At 39.5% G+C, this 14,890-nt stretch overlaps 1 protein-coding gene across 2 annotated transcripts; it reads left to right on the forward strand.

Moving 5' to 3' along the window:
- The first annotated feature begins 2,522 nt into the window (after window positions 1-2,522).
- scaf1 (SR-related CTD-associated factor 1) lies at window positions 2,523-12,532 on the forward strand. Of its 2 annotated transcripts, XM_056453678.1 has the most exons (11): window positions 2,523-2,697; window positions 3,291-3,344; window positions 4,070-4,192; window positions 4,340-4,416; window positions 5,198-5,298; window positions 5,387-7,723; window positions 7,820-9,070; window positions 9,170-9,252; window positions 9,378-9,677; window positions 11,683-11,811; window positions 11,914-12,532. In XM_056453678.1, the coding sequence occupies exons 2-11, from the start codon at window positions 3,291-3,293 to the stop codon at window positions 12,070-12,072; spliced, it is 4,614 nt and encodes a 1,537-aa protein (XP_056309653.1). In that variant the 5' UTR covers window positions 2,523-2,697; the 3' UTR covers window positions 12,073-12,532. The 2 variants fall into 2 exon arrangements, with proteins under 2 accessions (XP_056309653.1, XP_056309652.1); XM_056453677.1 differs by having other exon boundaries at window positions 5,387-9,070.
- Window positions 12,533-14,890: the final 2,358 nt, after the last annotated feature.

Raw genomic sequence — 14,890 nt, forward strand, 5'->3', positions numbered from 1 at the left:
TGAGCTACATCCAATAATTTTTAATGTGCTCATCTAACCCCACCCCTAACCCTACCCTCACGGTGACATCACTAGCTCCACTGAGTGCATTGTGTTTGACATCTTTGAGCGATGCAATCTCAGCTTGCATCATAACGCTGCATCCGTTACTCATAGCCATTGATGGCTCCAAAAATAACCACCTTCCATCCTTTTCATGTCACAAAATATTAAATGTTCTATGGCGTTATTTCTTCCTAGCACCTTTCATTTTAAGAGCAGAATCTATTTTCTTTTTGTATTAATAATGCTAAAGCAATACAATTTACTGCAAGAGTTATCCTTAGAACAGGAGCGCTAATTAGCGAGAAAGCCAATAGGGCCAGACAATAGGAGTCAAGGTGAAAAGCTGCTATGCTGGCATTCAGACAACAGTTAGAAAGGGGTTGGAAAAGAGGGGGGGGGGGGGTAAAGTAGAGATGAAAGCAGCACAGGTTTATATAAAGCTTAATAGGGCTAATTAAATAAAGTGCGGGTCAAAAAGAAAAAGGCTGGGGTGAGCTGATAGGGGTAATTATTTGTGCTGATTGATGGTGATTAATCGAGGCTATAGTTGTTCAGCTCACTGATGGACCCTCATAAAAAGCAGGGTGCATTAGGACAGAAACAGAAGGGAGAGAGAGAATAACTGCACAGGGCGGTAGGCTCGGGACACACATTCACTTTTGACAGGACACAATCAAAAGAGAAAGACTTGCTGTTTTTCGCTTTATGGTCAGTGAAGTTTCCTCTCAGGGAGAATAATGCAAGGCTCGGGTCTTCTGCTGCTATCTCTGTGCGCCGGCTCTCTGCTGACCCACGGCGGCGCGCGCGGGAAGCGGAAGCTGTGCGGGATTCAGCTCGTGGAGGCGCTGCTGCTCGTCTGCGGGGAGAAGGGTCTCTTCTACCAGCCCTGGGGGATGCGTGTCCGAGAGCGCAAACTCCGTAAGTTACCATGCGCAAACCCTTTTGCCCGATAACATAAATTCAGTCAACTTTACAGTAGTTTTAAGAAATTGGTCCATTTTTTTTGTAAAGCTGACAATTTTTACCAAAAATTGTGCATTTAAATAGGCCCGTAGCCATGGGGAGTTTGGGTGGTTCGAAAGAGCCAACCCCCTACTAACAAAGTCCATAATTTGGCCCCTATATGAGCTCATTCGTCCCATTTTTGACGGTATGCCATTATAAATTGTGAAAATAAAGAATAACCAATAAAACAATAAATGAACGATAAGGCTTTTATTATTTAAATGCACAAATTCTGACTGAGAAAATGAGCTGGCCACTTTGTTCGTTTAGCTAGCTTTTAATTTAAAACAAGTTTTAACAGCTTGCCAATTTTTGTTTTTGTTTGTTGTTTATGATGGATAAAAATACATTAGCATAAAAATAAGTATTTTTTCATATTTCTAAAATTCTACATTATACATGAAACTATAACTTCAGTTTAAATGCACAACAGGTTTTCAAGCATCAAATCAATAAAAGATCAAATCAAGAGATCAGATAAAATTAATTCAGATCAAATTTAGTAAGAATATTTTAGTTATTTTCTTTTCCGATTTTCCGACCTGGAGAATTACTGTAACACATAGAAATCACCAATGCTGCTGCTGCACTTCACCTGAGTAATGACTAGAACCTTTGACCTGCCTCAGGTTTGGGCCTGATGAGACCAGGAGTAAATGCGGGTTTACTTAAAATGTTACACAATGGATATGTTTACAATTTTAAAATTGCAAACATATATAGCTGTTTGCTGTTATTGGCTCAAACTATTCTGCCGTTATAAAAATGAACGGATTTCAGTACAAATACAACCAGAAAACCATTATTGTACATGTTAACCACAAATTTATCATAGTTTTACTGCTGTAACCACAGTTTTACCATATTGTTTGTACTATAAATAGGGTCATACAGATGCACCGAGAAAAAAACATAGGCTACACTTTTGCTTTAATAATCCATGGTCATTTTTTGTAAGATTAAGCCAAGACTGATCATTACTTTCAATTATTATTATATTCATGCAGCTTAGACAGTAAAAGCAACATTAAAGGGTCATGGGTTTGACTTTGCATGAACTGATTATGTATGGCTGTACCTTTAAGGCTAATTTTGTTTGAATAAAAGCACTTGCCAAGTATAAAAATGAATAACTCGTGTTTCTTGAAAATTAGCAGTAGATCTTAAATACTTCGGTGGTAAAATGTTTGATTTAACAATTTAGTTTAACTAAAAATCTAAAATCTCAGAACCATTAAAGACTCTTTTTAAATCAGGGGATTTGTGCTGCTTCGTAAACATGTCAGATTTAAACAATCACAATATCAGACCAGCCAGACTGTACTCAGTTTTTGTTGATATTTCCCATGTTCTACAGTATTTCTCTTTCATCACACACACGCACACATTTTTGTTTCATTTCCGATTTACGTCGTCGCCAGAGAAGCCGTCTTTGATGAAAAACTACATTTCCCATAAGCCCGTGCCGGCAGTTTTGGAAGGGAAAGCAAAATGGCGGAATCGGATGGGATGGGCCTCTTATTGTGTTCCTAAAAAAATGTTTCGTGCCTCTGAATTCTGTTTTAAAGTTAACAAAAACACCGTGGAGGGTTTTAGCAGGTTCTCAGCTTTGGAATTCACTAGCCGATTCACCTCTGCGCCATAAAGGTAAGTGGCTCTTGTAGCTTGTCTAACTTAGCTAGCAAGCTAACCTCTGTGGTCGACAAATTTTAGCAAGTCAATTAATTCAGCTAGTGCGCAGTGTTTCTTAAAATTCAACTCTGATATGAAAATGAGTTTATTGCTAAATTCATTCAGAGTGTGACGTAGGCACTGGCGTTTTTGTTAATCTTAATTAAAGATATATACATACGCAAGGCAAAATGCTGCAGTAACGTTACAGCACACTAGATAGATAGATAGATAGATAGATAGATAGATAGATAGATAGATAGATAGATGAATAGATGACAAGCATCGTCTTTAGCATCATCTTAAATCAATTTAATCCAGTGATCGCGATCAGTGCTGTCAGAGGTTCGAGATCTAAAGGCATAGTTTAATGTCAACACGAGCTTTCTGTTCAGCTACTCGAGTGATCAAGCTTCTCCGAGATGTCTTCAAGTTAAAGACCGAGATTAAATGCATAAGTAGTTTAAGACATTCCCCGGGTTTAAGTTTAATGGCATGTGCAGATTTATGGTAACTTATTTATGTAAAATGTTAGAGATCTTTGTTATGGTGTTGTCTGCTATGTGTAGATGGGAACAGATGGACAGGCTGAAAAGGATGAAGCAGATGTTGTGCCAGGAGAGGTGAGTGTCTTATGAAGCGAGATAAAACTACTTCTTTGTGAGGAAATTGTAATAAATAATTAGAGTGTGAGGATAAGTTTTATAGGAGTGGATGTTCAGGTCATATTTTTTCCAAGCACGATTGACCAATTCCAAACCACATCTGTCTTAACGACAATTATTTTTCTATGTGAGTGATGTTTACATTTTTTAGCTAGGATTGGAAGTGTAAAACATCTTATTTTCATGTGCGAATAATTTTGGATTTTTTTTTGTGTGGGACAAATAGTTAAAAATTTGATTTGTTTCACATTGAACGTACACATTGAAAATAATCCACATGAGAAGGATACAGTTCTATAGAAACTGCAAAATTATGAACTGTGTTGATCCAAGAATTATACAGGAACTGGTCTATCTCTGCTACCATTTTTCACTCTTTGTCTTTAAAAGTAACATTTCACACAGACTTGATGTTGTCCAGAAAGATGACCCAAACCGAAGTAAAATCACAAGCTTTTGTGCTATATATGTAATGATAAAGAATTAAACTCGCACAACTTATTGGCAGATTCAGATATAAATTCTTCAAATAGTGTTACAAGAGAAATGAGAAGAAAAAAAAAAAGAGTAATTTATTTGGTGACATCCTAATTTATAATTATTATCTAGTGTGTGTGTTGTGTTTAAGGATTATTTACAATAACACTCATTCTTGAACACGTTGAATGTCTTCTGTCTTGTAGTCACAGACTGAACAATCTCCTAATGAAGAGGAGGAAGTGGAGTCTAAAACAGACAGAAGGACACTTGGCTTAAGATGTTTCCAAGGAAACAGAGAGACCTCAGAGGATGAGCCTAGTGAACTGGTAATGTAAAATCATTTTGACCATTTGCATAACCATAAATGGCTGTGTTAAGTAGATGTTGTATGCATTGTCTGTCTGAACTTTACCCAGTGTGAATTAGGTCATATTAGGTCCTTGAACTGTTTAATTTGTGTTACACTCATGTAGGGGGCTGCAGCTGTTACTTCTTCTGAGCCTGTGTTTCTTGTGCCTCAGCTAAGCTCACATCCTCAGTTTCTGGACTGGTAAGAATTATTATAGTATAATTGAGGCCATAAAGTTCAAATATGAGCTTGGTAATAGCTGCGGATGTCCTATCCATACTGGACTTAATTTGCTATTTAAGTGGTCATATTTTAAATGCAGATATATGAGGGATGCAACCGAATTCTGGAATGGTATTGGTAATGTTACAACCTTTCATAATAATTTATCCAGCATTTTTTTAAATTATATACTTCTGGTCAGTTGATGTGACTTTCACTAGTTCTGTTAGGCTAGTGCAATGTAGTCATTTCAGTCTGTTTGAACAAAGTTTGAGACTAGATGAAGCACAACAGTCTTTTAAAATTTTAAAACTGCTTTTTAGTAAACCTTTTCATAAAAGAACACATGTAACATTTAGGAGTTTAGTAAATGCAGATTTTATGTTTAGAGGTTTATGACTTAAGTGTCCTAATAAAACTAACTAAACTTTCACATAATATTTGCTCTATTTTTTTTTTAACTTGAATTCTTTGTTTTTAATTTTGTTGTAGGAAAAGTGAAAATTGCTTGTTAAGCAAAAGTGAAAATTGCAAGTTAAATTCTGAACTACTGGCCTAACCATTTATAGCATGTTTTGTATTATATAATGCAATTTAAAAAAATTAAGATTATGTGTGTGTGTGTGTGTATGTATGTATGTATGTATATATATATATATATATATATATATATATATATATATATATATATATATATATATATATATATATATATATATATATACATATATATAATTATTATCATTGTTATCACCCTTAGCAATTTTGATGTTGAGCTAACAGCGGAAGTGAAAGTAGATGATGGTGCATCGCTTGCTATGTTGACATCCGTTACCCCAAACCTTTGTTACCAGAAGCCAGGTTGGTGCAAGTCTGTCAAAAACCTTGTAAGTAGTACCATGTGAACAAACCGATTTCTTAATATTTTTTTTCCTTTGTGTTTCTTTAGGCTCTTTCTTAAAAGAACATCATCTCTTCCCACCATCTTTAAGGAAAAAGAGAGTATCTACAGACCATTTTTTGACTTTAGACTCTTTTGCTGGATTGTGCACTAGTGTAATTGAAACCCCGGAACAGACGCACATGCCTTGTTCTTTTAAAAACTCTGAGAGGATTATAGAAATGGCCAAAAGCCCTCTTCCTTCATCACCATCCAACTCACCATCATCTCCTTCATCTCCTCCCTCTTCACCCTCATCGTCCCCCTCATCATCATCTCCTGGTGGAATGGGTACAAACTACCAAGAGAATGAAGACAGAGGCCATGCAGGTGATAACAGGGTCAGCAAAGGAAATGGAGACTTTGTGTCATCAACTTCATCTTCTCTGGTGCCATCATCAGTGCCTGTGCCGCCACCTTCTTCTGATACTTCACTCCATGCATCATCATCATTTACACATCCATGCAATGATGGACAGAGCGAGAGTTTAGAAAATGATATATACGACCCCTTTCACCCAACTGAGGGTGAGGGAGAGAGAGACCGGCCATCCACTGAGGACGAGGAGGAAGAGGTTGATAAGTATGATCCATTTGAACCAACAGGTTCTCCTGCGTCTGAAACAGAAGAAGAGAAAAGATGTTTTGATCAGGAGAATGAAGGAGGAAGCAGCATTAATAGTGAAGGGAATTTTAAAACTGAAAAAGAATTGGAAATCATGGAACCTGCTGGCACAGAGGGAGGTCCTCCAGATTCAACAGAAACTGATGCTCCATCTTCAGTCTTCAAAAATGTATCTTTAGAACTCAGCAGCAAGTGCTCCTTTAAAGACAGAATGAGGGAACAGGGAAAAAATAAAAAACAAGGAACAGACTCTGAGCACTCTGAAATAGAAGAAGGAGAGATAGTGGGGGCCAGTGAAAGAGTACGGGAACGAGTGATTGAAAGAAGGAGAGAAGTGTTGCTTCCATCCTCGTGTAGTCCCTCTTACCTCCAAGGTGGTGTCCCTAAGCCAGAGAGGATTTTGCGAGTATTGGAGGGTGATGGATTTGTGTCCGTCCGTGCTGATGAAGAATGGGAGAGGGAACCAGTGGCTTCTGTGGGTGTTGGAGACCTGAGAAGAAAACTGACGAGTAGGCGGAAAGAGAAATTCAGATCATGCCCTTCTTCTGCATCTATATCACCTCCACCTGCATCTGTTTTGCCTTTACCTTCTTCATCTTTCCCAAGTTCACCACCTCTATCCACGGATAAAGGAAGAAGTCGCAAATCATCCAAAAGTTCAAAGGACAGAGATAGACGTAAGCGGAAGGAAGGAAGAGGAGACAAGGAAAAGAGGAAAAAGCGGAAAGAGGAGAAGGAATCAGGTGAAGGGAAAAGGGAAAGTAAAGGGGGTGACCATGAAAATAGGAGTGAAAAAGAGATCAAAGACAAGGATAGGGAAAGAAGAAGTAGTCGAAGTGATAGTCGCAGGAGGAAAAAGAGACGCAGGAGCACTCCAGAACTTTCCTCCCGCTCCCACTCACAGAATGCCTCCCGACACAACACACATAGCCGCAGATCTTGGTCCAGCCACTCAGAAGACAGGCACAAAAATAAAGACAGGGATAAGGAGAGGGAGAGAGAGCGAGAAAGGAACCATGCAAGAGACAGGGATAGGGACCGGTGGCGAGATGACAGGGATAGAGAGAGAGACAGAGAATCCAGAAGAAGAGATGAACGAAGGAGAGTTCGAGATGAAGATACTAGGAGGTCCAGTAGCAGAGAGAGAGTCAATACAAGAAGAAGCAGAGACAGTAGAGACAGAGAGAAAGATATGGTAAGAGACAGAGATCGAGACAGGGACAGGAGAAGAGATAGCAGACCTGTTGTACCCCCGTCAATTCAGGATCTCAATGGCTCTGATCTTTTCGCAATTAAGCGTACAATCACTGTTACTACCACTACTACCACCACCACAGTCCCAAGTTCACCACCACGTAGCCAACGGCGCTCCCATACCCGATCTCAGAGTTCAGACAAACATCGTAAGAGAAAGAAGAAACGCAGAAGACGATCAGAGGATGAGGAAAGAAAGGATGAGGGAAGCAGGAGCAGGTCCCGACCCACCTCTCTCTCACCTCCTCGTTATGGATATGAATCAGATCGTCTTTCAGACCGTCCTGAGGTAGACACGCACTCTTTGGATGGGGAAGCACTAGATTCAGATTACCTTTTTCTAGGAGACTCACCACTACTTCCCCTTCCTCCTGAGCCCCCTATACCCAGTCCCAAAATTCAATCCGGAACACCCAAAACCAGCCGGCATCATCTGAAGAAGAAATCCAGATCTGGCAAGACAGTTGGTCAGTCTGAATCCACCTCATCATCTTCTTCTCATAGACCAAAACCCAAAAGTAAAAACCTTTCATCTGTCTCACCACCTCTTTCTGCATCCTCAGGCAACACCACTTCTCTTCAGCCCACAGCTTCCTCATCTACTATCAAGCGGGAAAGGAAAACTGGTAAGGAAAAAGTTGGAAAGAAGGATGCCGGGCGTTCTGGGAGGTCCAAGAAGCTCAGTGGGGGCAACAGAAAGGGTAAGCTCCAGTCTAAAGTGTCTGTCCTAGTACGTGAGGGTGTTAGCAGCACCACTGGGAACTCTGGGAAATTGGGCCTTGATCTTCTTGGACCTGGTGGTGTTGTAAGTGGAGCTTCAGGGCCCTCAGTCGTTGGTGGGTCTATTGCCGTGGTGTTCCGCAGGGACAATGAGAGTCGGTCACCATTTCTTAAGCCCTGCTCAGAGACATTGGCTCTTCCCGGGAGAGGCAAAGACCCAAGCAAAACTGGGAAGCAACGCAACATACTCGGCCCTCCGTCATCAACAAACCAGAGTGGACTTAAGCCTAAGAAAGCCAAGCCAAGCTCTGCTACATCCACATCCTCATCTGCCTCTTCCCCTACTTCCTCATTGGCAGCAAAACGTAGAAGGAGGCCTGGAAAGAAGCCCAGAGAGAAAAGGCTGACTGTGGATGGAAGTGATTCTAAAGGTGCTAATAGTAGTAGCACAGTTGGTGGTGGTTGGGGCGGGGTATCAACAGAAATGCAGCCGTTGGTTGGGGTTGGATCCAAGCCATCCAGTCCTCCTTCAGCTCCTCCTGGACCCACTCCCTCATCCTCTTCATCGTCCTCCACTTCTTCATCAGCTAGCATCCTTCCTCCATCCTCCTCACCACCACACACATCCCCACTGTCTTTGCCTCCGTCTCGAGATACAAGAGAGTCGTCCCCAGACTCTCAAACTGTTGATAGTAGCTGCAAGACGCCAGAGCCTTCATTCCTCTTAGAGGATGGCCCCGTTCAGTCCAAAGCCTCATCTCTCACACCATCAAAGTCCCCTGCCAGCCCTCCTGGTCTGCTGACATCACAGATGAGGGGTGATACAATATCTCAGTCCGGTACCATTTCTAAGCCTCTCCCACCAGATGATCAGAAAGCATCACCACCATGCTCCACTTCAGCTGCTTCATTGTCAGTTATCTCCCATTCCAGTGCTACTCTAGCAAATGATCCTTCTTCCTCCTCCTCCTCTTCAGTATCTTCATCTTCAGTAAACAAGCCACCACCACCTCCACCCCCACCACCATCAGCCCCGCCATTACCCTGGAGTCTACAAACCGGAGTGGACTGCACTGCTGGAGGTGTTTTGGCATGTAAGTGTTTAATGTGGAATTAAGTAGTTCCCTACTGAAATGTATTTTTAAGTTTTAGTGCAATTGGAAGTTTTAATGTGCTGTTAATCACCTTTTCAGTGACAGCTCTCCTCTTCAAAATGGAGGAGGCCAATATAGCCAGTAGAGCCAAAGCACAGGAGTTCATACAGGCTACAAGTCAGGTAAAATCTATGATATTTTAACAATATGCATGTTTATTGATATATATTTCTTAACTATACAAGATAACTTCATTCTAGTTTCAGTTGCAGTTCACTGTGAAGTAAGATTCTTTCATTTTACACAGATTCTCTCTCAGGCCAATCAGAACCAATCACAGCCTCACCCTTCTTCATCATCTTCATCTGTTTCATCACAAGTTCCTCCACCTCCATCACATGCTCCACCCCCGGGCCCCACTCCTGCGCAGTTTATTCTCCACAGCTCTGTTCCTTTGGTTGGCTGCACCAAAACGCCTCCCTCACACTTGCATTCTGGACTCTCCATGGGTGGAGGCTGTGCTCAGACTCCACCGCCTCCAGGATTAACTGGGCCAACAGGGGGCAGTGAAACAGGCTGGGACAGTGAAAGCAAAGACCCAGATAAGGTATCATCACTGCTTCTGTTTTTTATGTTTAGACAAATAGGCCTAAAGCTGCCTTTCCATTGCACACGACAAGCGACAGACCGGAAGTCATTCATTTCCAATGAAGAGTAGTCCGGGAGCTGCGTGGAGTTCCGATCAACTCCGTATGCGGAAAATTTGGATCTGATTTGAGCTGCTGATCCGTTAAAATATTTGAACTCCTGCAACTAGACTGTATACGACCAGCTGACTGGATGTGATGTATTCCAGTGTTGTTCAAGCAGGTCCCTGCGCGTGAGATGAGAAATTATAGTTTTTATTGTTATTTTTTGAATCGGAAAATATATTTGTTAAAAAAAACATTTCTATTCATAAATTAGTGATTAAAAAATATGATTTTTTTAATATTGTCTCCACATTCCCTTCTAAATTTTAAGCTGTCTGAGTTTCTAGTATTCATTCATTCAACCATGGTGAACGCACAGAGAATAAAGGCTCTTGCTTTTGCACTCTTTTATTTCGGACACTGCGAGAACAGCTTCTCTTCTCTTCTGTGCGACTGCCACAAGGGGGCATATTCCAACAGTTGTGTCCAAATGTCGTGTGCAGTGGAAAGGCGGCTTAAGGGGCCAACCACACTGAATGTGCCTTTACGTTCCAAAAAACGCAAGGCGCACTTCACTGCCTTTGCGGTGCGCTTTTTATGTTGCTAGGCAACCACTGAATCAGCTGCGTAATGTGCGAGAGTGTTGCTGTTGATATTAATATAATTTTAATATTTAATAATATAATGATGATATTCAAGATTTGTGAGTCATACAGCATTGGATAACGCAAAACAGCAACCACAAGTCTCTCCTCCATCTTCAAAAGTCTCCGTTGTTGTCTTGACAGCACAAACACTGCAGGCACCTCAACGGAAATCCCGCCTCTACTTTCATATGATTGGAGAATGAAAAAGATGTGACTGACGTAACACGCTTTTTCCGCTCAGAGTTGACTTTTTTTCAACCTTGATCACACGGCGTGCAAGGCCAAAAAAACAAGGCGCAGCATGCGGTTAAAAAGCGGGGCGCATAAGCAGCATGCACAACACTCGCGGCTGTTAGTAAACCAATTTACAAAAGGCGCCTCTCAACGCAAAAAATGCCTTCGGTGTGATCGGCCCCCAAGGAGGTTGCACACCGGATGCGCTGCTCAGCACAGTGTTGCGATGGGCATATGACAGTTAGATGTAAATCACACCAGACGCGCACATTCGCGTGTTGGTTTTTAAAACGAAACTATTGAGATGTTGCTCTGTGGCATGGCAGAAATATGAACCGTGTCCTGATCCATAGCTGCGTGCCGTGGACAGCTGCCGACTTGCAGTGTCAGTGTGTGTACCATGATAGAAATGTTTAGAATTATAAAATGCATGGCGCAGCCAGTTTCTATAAGCATTAAGAAAAATAAGCAAGACCCTTAACTCATATTTCCAAGACCAATTAATTTAAATTATTTTAATTTATAAATAAAAGTACCGCAGGAATTCAGTGCTAGTTTCAGGGTTTTTGTGCTGCCTTCTTTGAACTGACTACGATTGTTAAATTCATTAGATTTGATTTGATTATAAATTTGAATAGATTGAATAAACATCGCAAGCTCAATTTGTTATGTTCAGATGAGGAAGTAGCACACTGAGGACTCCTGCTGGTTATAAGGGATAATACAGAATTAAAAGCATAATCTAAAAATTAACATTATCGTTTGTCTGTGTAGACAAAAATATATTTATCGCTATCATGCTTGGTGTGAACAGGTCTTTACTCTCTGTTAAAGCTGGAAAGATTTCTGTTACTTGCACCTGAATGCTTTAAATTGTGTTAAATGGTTACATAGTAACAGCTTTTAAAACGCGTGCAAAAAATTAAATTCCTCTCTATTATGGTTACACTGTGCCTTTAATCCAAAAAATCTCAATCTTTCCAAATGGGTGCTTGGTCAACAATAAGCCCCAATTTCATTCTATATTTCTTTTTCATAGTATCTGAAGAAGTTGCACACCCAGGAGAGGGCAGTAGAGGAAGTCAAATTGGCAATCAAGCCATATTACCAGCGCAAGGACATCAACAAAGACGACTACAAGGATATCTTAAGGAAAGCTGTACACAAGGTAAATGTCATTTCAAGACAGTCCTGTTTTCCACTGTCCACTACAGTGCCAATAATATAACATGCAGAAAGAGTATAGAAGAGTCTGTTTATTTCCACACAGATTTGTCACAGCCGAACAGGTGAAATCAATCCAGTTAAAGTGAGTAACCTGGTCAAGCTTTACGTCCAGAGGTACAAATATTTCAGAAAGCACGGCCGCAAGATGGATGACGAAGAGAGAGAGGACAGAGAGTCTGCCTCCATGCATTCCTCAACATGATTGGACAAAGACTGGTTATTTTGTTCCATCTGGTCGAACAAGTTTGCTAAATCTACTCCCCTGCACGTGTTTGGGCCCACCGTGGCTATTGAGTGACCGTCGTTTGTTATATTGCTCTGTTCCCCCTATGTGTTGACATCATGTAAACTTGAGTACTCCACCCTCCTTCCCGTCTCTCTTTCTTGTCTTGCTATAAATAACTATGAATATAGAATTGTGGTTTGGCTCTAAAGTATACTGAAAACGGTCAAAATAGGGAGAGATCAAGATGACACGATATTTCTTATGATATTCAATCTGTACATACTTTAAGTACACTACATGGGTGTTCATTCTTCATCTCTCCCTTTCTGAGATTGGTGCACATTTTAAGTAGACAACTAGGTTACTCAGTTATTACTATTGGGGTTTCGAGTATGAAAAAGTGAATGAAAGAATAGAAAACTGAATGTTAACGTTACCCCTTATCCCAACATTTTGTATTATTGGCCTGATTTTCTCAGTGTCTAAGAGCATTTGTTTGTAAAGGCGTGCTGCTCAGACACGTGACATCTTTTCAAGTTTAGCGATAGCTCTGGAAAGGAAGTTTTCTACCATGGGTTCCATCTCAAGACAGTGAATCTGTGTGTAGATGGAACTGATTGATGTTTGACAACGCTGGAGCTGTTTTATTTTACATTTTTTGTTGAATTATTCTGAAATTTAAAATTAATCTGAAAAAATTCATCATCTAGTCACAGAACTTGTTTTCTCCAATCAGAGTTTCGTATAATATAATTGAGTTGGCCGAAGAGGAAGAGGTACTACAGTGTGTATATGAATGGTTGATAAATGCATGTGATTTAAATTTTATTTGTACTGAAGAAAACTGTAGTGATTTTAAAGGTCATGAGAGATAAATTTGTGCCCTAACTTCCAAATGAAGACGTCTGGTTGTTTTCTTCACGAAACCGACAATTTTAAAACTCTTCAAGCAGAACTTTGACATTAGGTGGACCTTGTCCATTTCCAGCCATTTTAGTTAAACAAGGGTGGTGGTAAAGTGCGATAAGAGAGCTTGCCCTATTTATTAATCCGAGTATAAACTTTACCATTGTGCAGTATTAGTACAGATATTTAATCATTTCAGGCATTCGTTATAAACTGATTAAATGTGCAATGTGAGATTTGGCCAGATATAATGCATATCTAAAGTTTAGTTCCTTGTGGTTTAGTCTGACAATGACAGTCAGTTGTTTGTAATTTGTGAAACTTTAGGGTAAAAGCTTCTTTGAAATTTGCTGTAGGACAAAAAAAAAAAGTACAGAACTGATTTACTCCAATTGTCAATATTCACTTAAAACTATAATGAAGATTTTTTCCCCCATTGATTTCCATCTGATTTAGGTGGACTGTACCTCTAAATAATGCTTTACATTCTGTACCTATTTGTAGTGCCCCTTTTCCACAGGACAATATATGTGCTGTTTTTCTTTTTCATCATTCAATATATTTTTATCTGCATAAAAAAATCGTAGAAGTTAGTTGTAATGAAATTCAAGCACATGTTTAATCAGTTTTTTTTTTATTTTCACAAGGATCTGTACTTTAGTGTGCACTATTTATTATACATTTATTTTATCTATCATATATATATATATATATATTATATATATACACACACACACACACACTCAGAATTAAAGGTACGTGAGCTGTCACTGGTGTGGTACCTTTTCAAAAAGTACAAAATTGTACCTAAAAGGTCCATATAAATACCTCAAGGGTGCATATTTGTGCTTAATATGTACAAAAGTGTTCTTAAAATCTGTAGGTACTAATATATACTTTTGATGTACCAATATAGACCCTACAAATGTGTACCTTTTGAGAAGGTACCACACATACCTTTATTTCTGAGCGTGTATGATAAACAAAAAAACTTTATAGTTAAGTTTCAATCAATAACTTTTTTAAACATTACCATTGCAAAAAATAGATATCTAGTGTTGTTAGTGTTGTTACATTGTCCAATATTAAATTTGTAATTCTCTTATACAAGTCATCTAATTCACCCTTTTCCCCCTTTAATGTTAGTTGATGGTTTGCCTAAACAGTGAAAAGAATGTAGACCTAAAATTTCATCATTTCAAGATGACCTGACCTGGAGCCAGTTTTACACAGACTTGTACAACAGGTACTACACTCATTTTTGAGCTTGTCAGCTAAATAGTCTGAGACCTGGAACAGTGACCTCATCAGTTCAATTGTAGTGAATGTCCTGCATCAGAATTTTACATGCTTTAGCTTTATACGCGTGTCATACGACCTGAATATAATTAAATGGACTGCATAAGAGCAACATTTGAAGCTTCCTGTAAAATGTAACCATTTACATATTTTAAATTTGAGAATTTAAAGTTGATCATGTGTACCACTGATTGCGGGACTGTTTTGAAACAATTTTAGCTTTAATCTTGGAAAAATGTCCATCATGTGTATTTATTGTATAAAAACAACCTTTAAAGATTTCTACATTTTCATCCAGTCCTTCGTAATTTTCCTAAAATTATTAAGAAGGAAGAACAATAAAGAAGGTTATTTGACTACTGAACTATCCGATTATTGACTTCCTGATGCTGAAATTGTCAAACCAGCATAACTGCATCATTTCAAAAAGACACGCCTGCAGGTACATGAAAAATTGACCGCCTTGTTTCAGATCCAGTAATATCTCTATCCATATTTAACGAAATAACATAGTGTATTAAGCAGAATGTATGATTATATATTGATCACAAATAGCCGTTTATCTGTCAGTCATTAACAGCAATCGATT

Source organism: Danio aesculapii, chromosome 3 (assembly GCF_903798145.1).
Source record: "Danio aesculapii chromosome 3, fDanAes4.1, whole genome shotgun sequence".
Lineage (NCBI taxonomy): Eukaryota > Metazoa > Chordata > Actinopteri > Cypriniformes > Danionidae > Danio > Danio aesculapii.

What these genes read in the sequence shown, in the direction of transcription:
- scaf1 (XM_056453677.1), top strand. Translation starts at nt 3,291, where the DNA reads ATGGGAACAGATGGACAGGCTGAAAAGGATGAAGCAGATGTTGTGCCA. An exon ending in TGCTGGAGGTGTTTTGGCAT is followed by an intron (nt 9,071 to 9,169) that starts GTAAGTGTTTAA and finishes TCACCTTTTCAG; the next exon opens with TGACAGCTCTCCTCTTCAAA. An exon ending in TCATACAGGCTACAAGTCAG is followed by an intron (nt 9,253 to 9,377) that starts GTAAAATCTATG and finishes CATTTTACACAG; the next exon opens with ATTCTCTCTCAGGCCAATCA.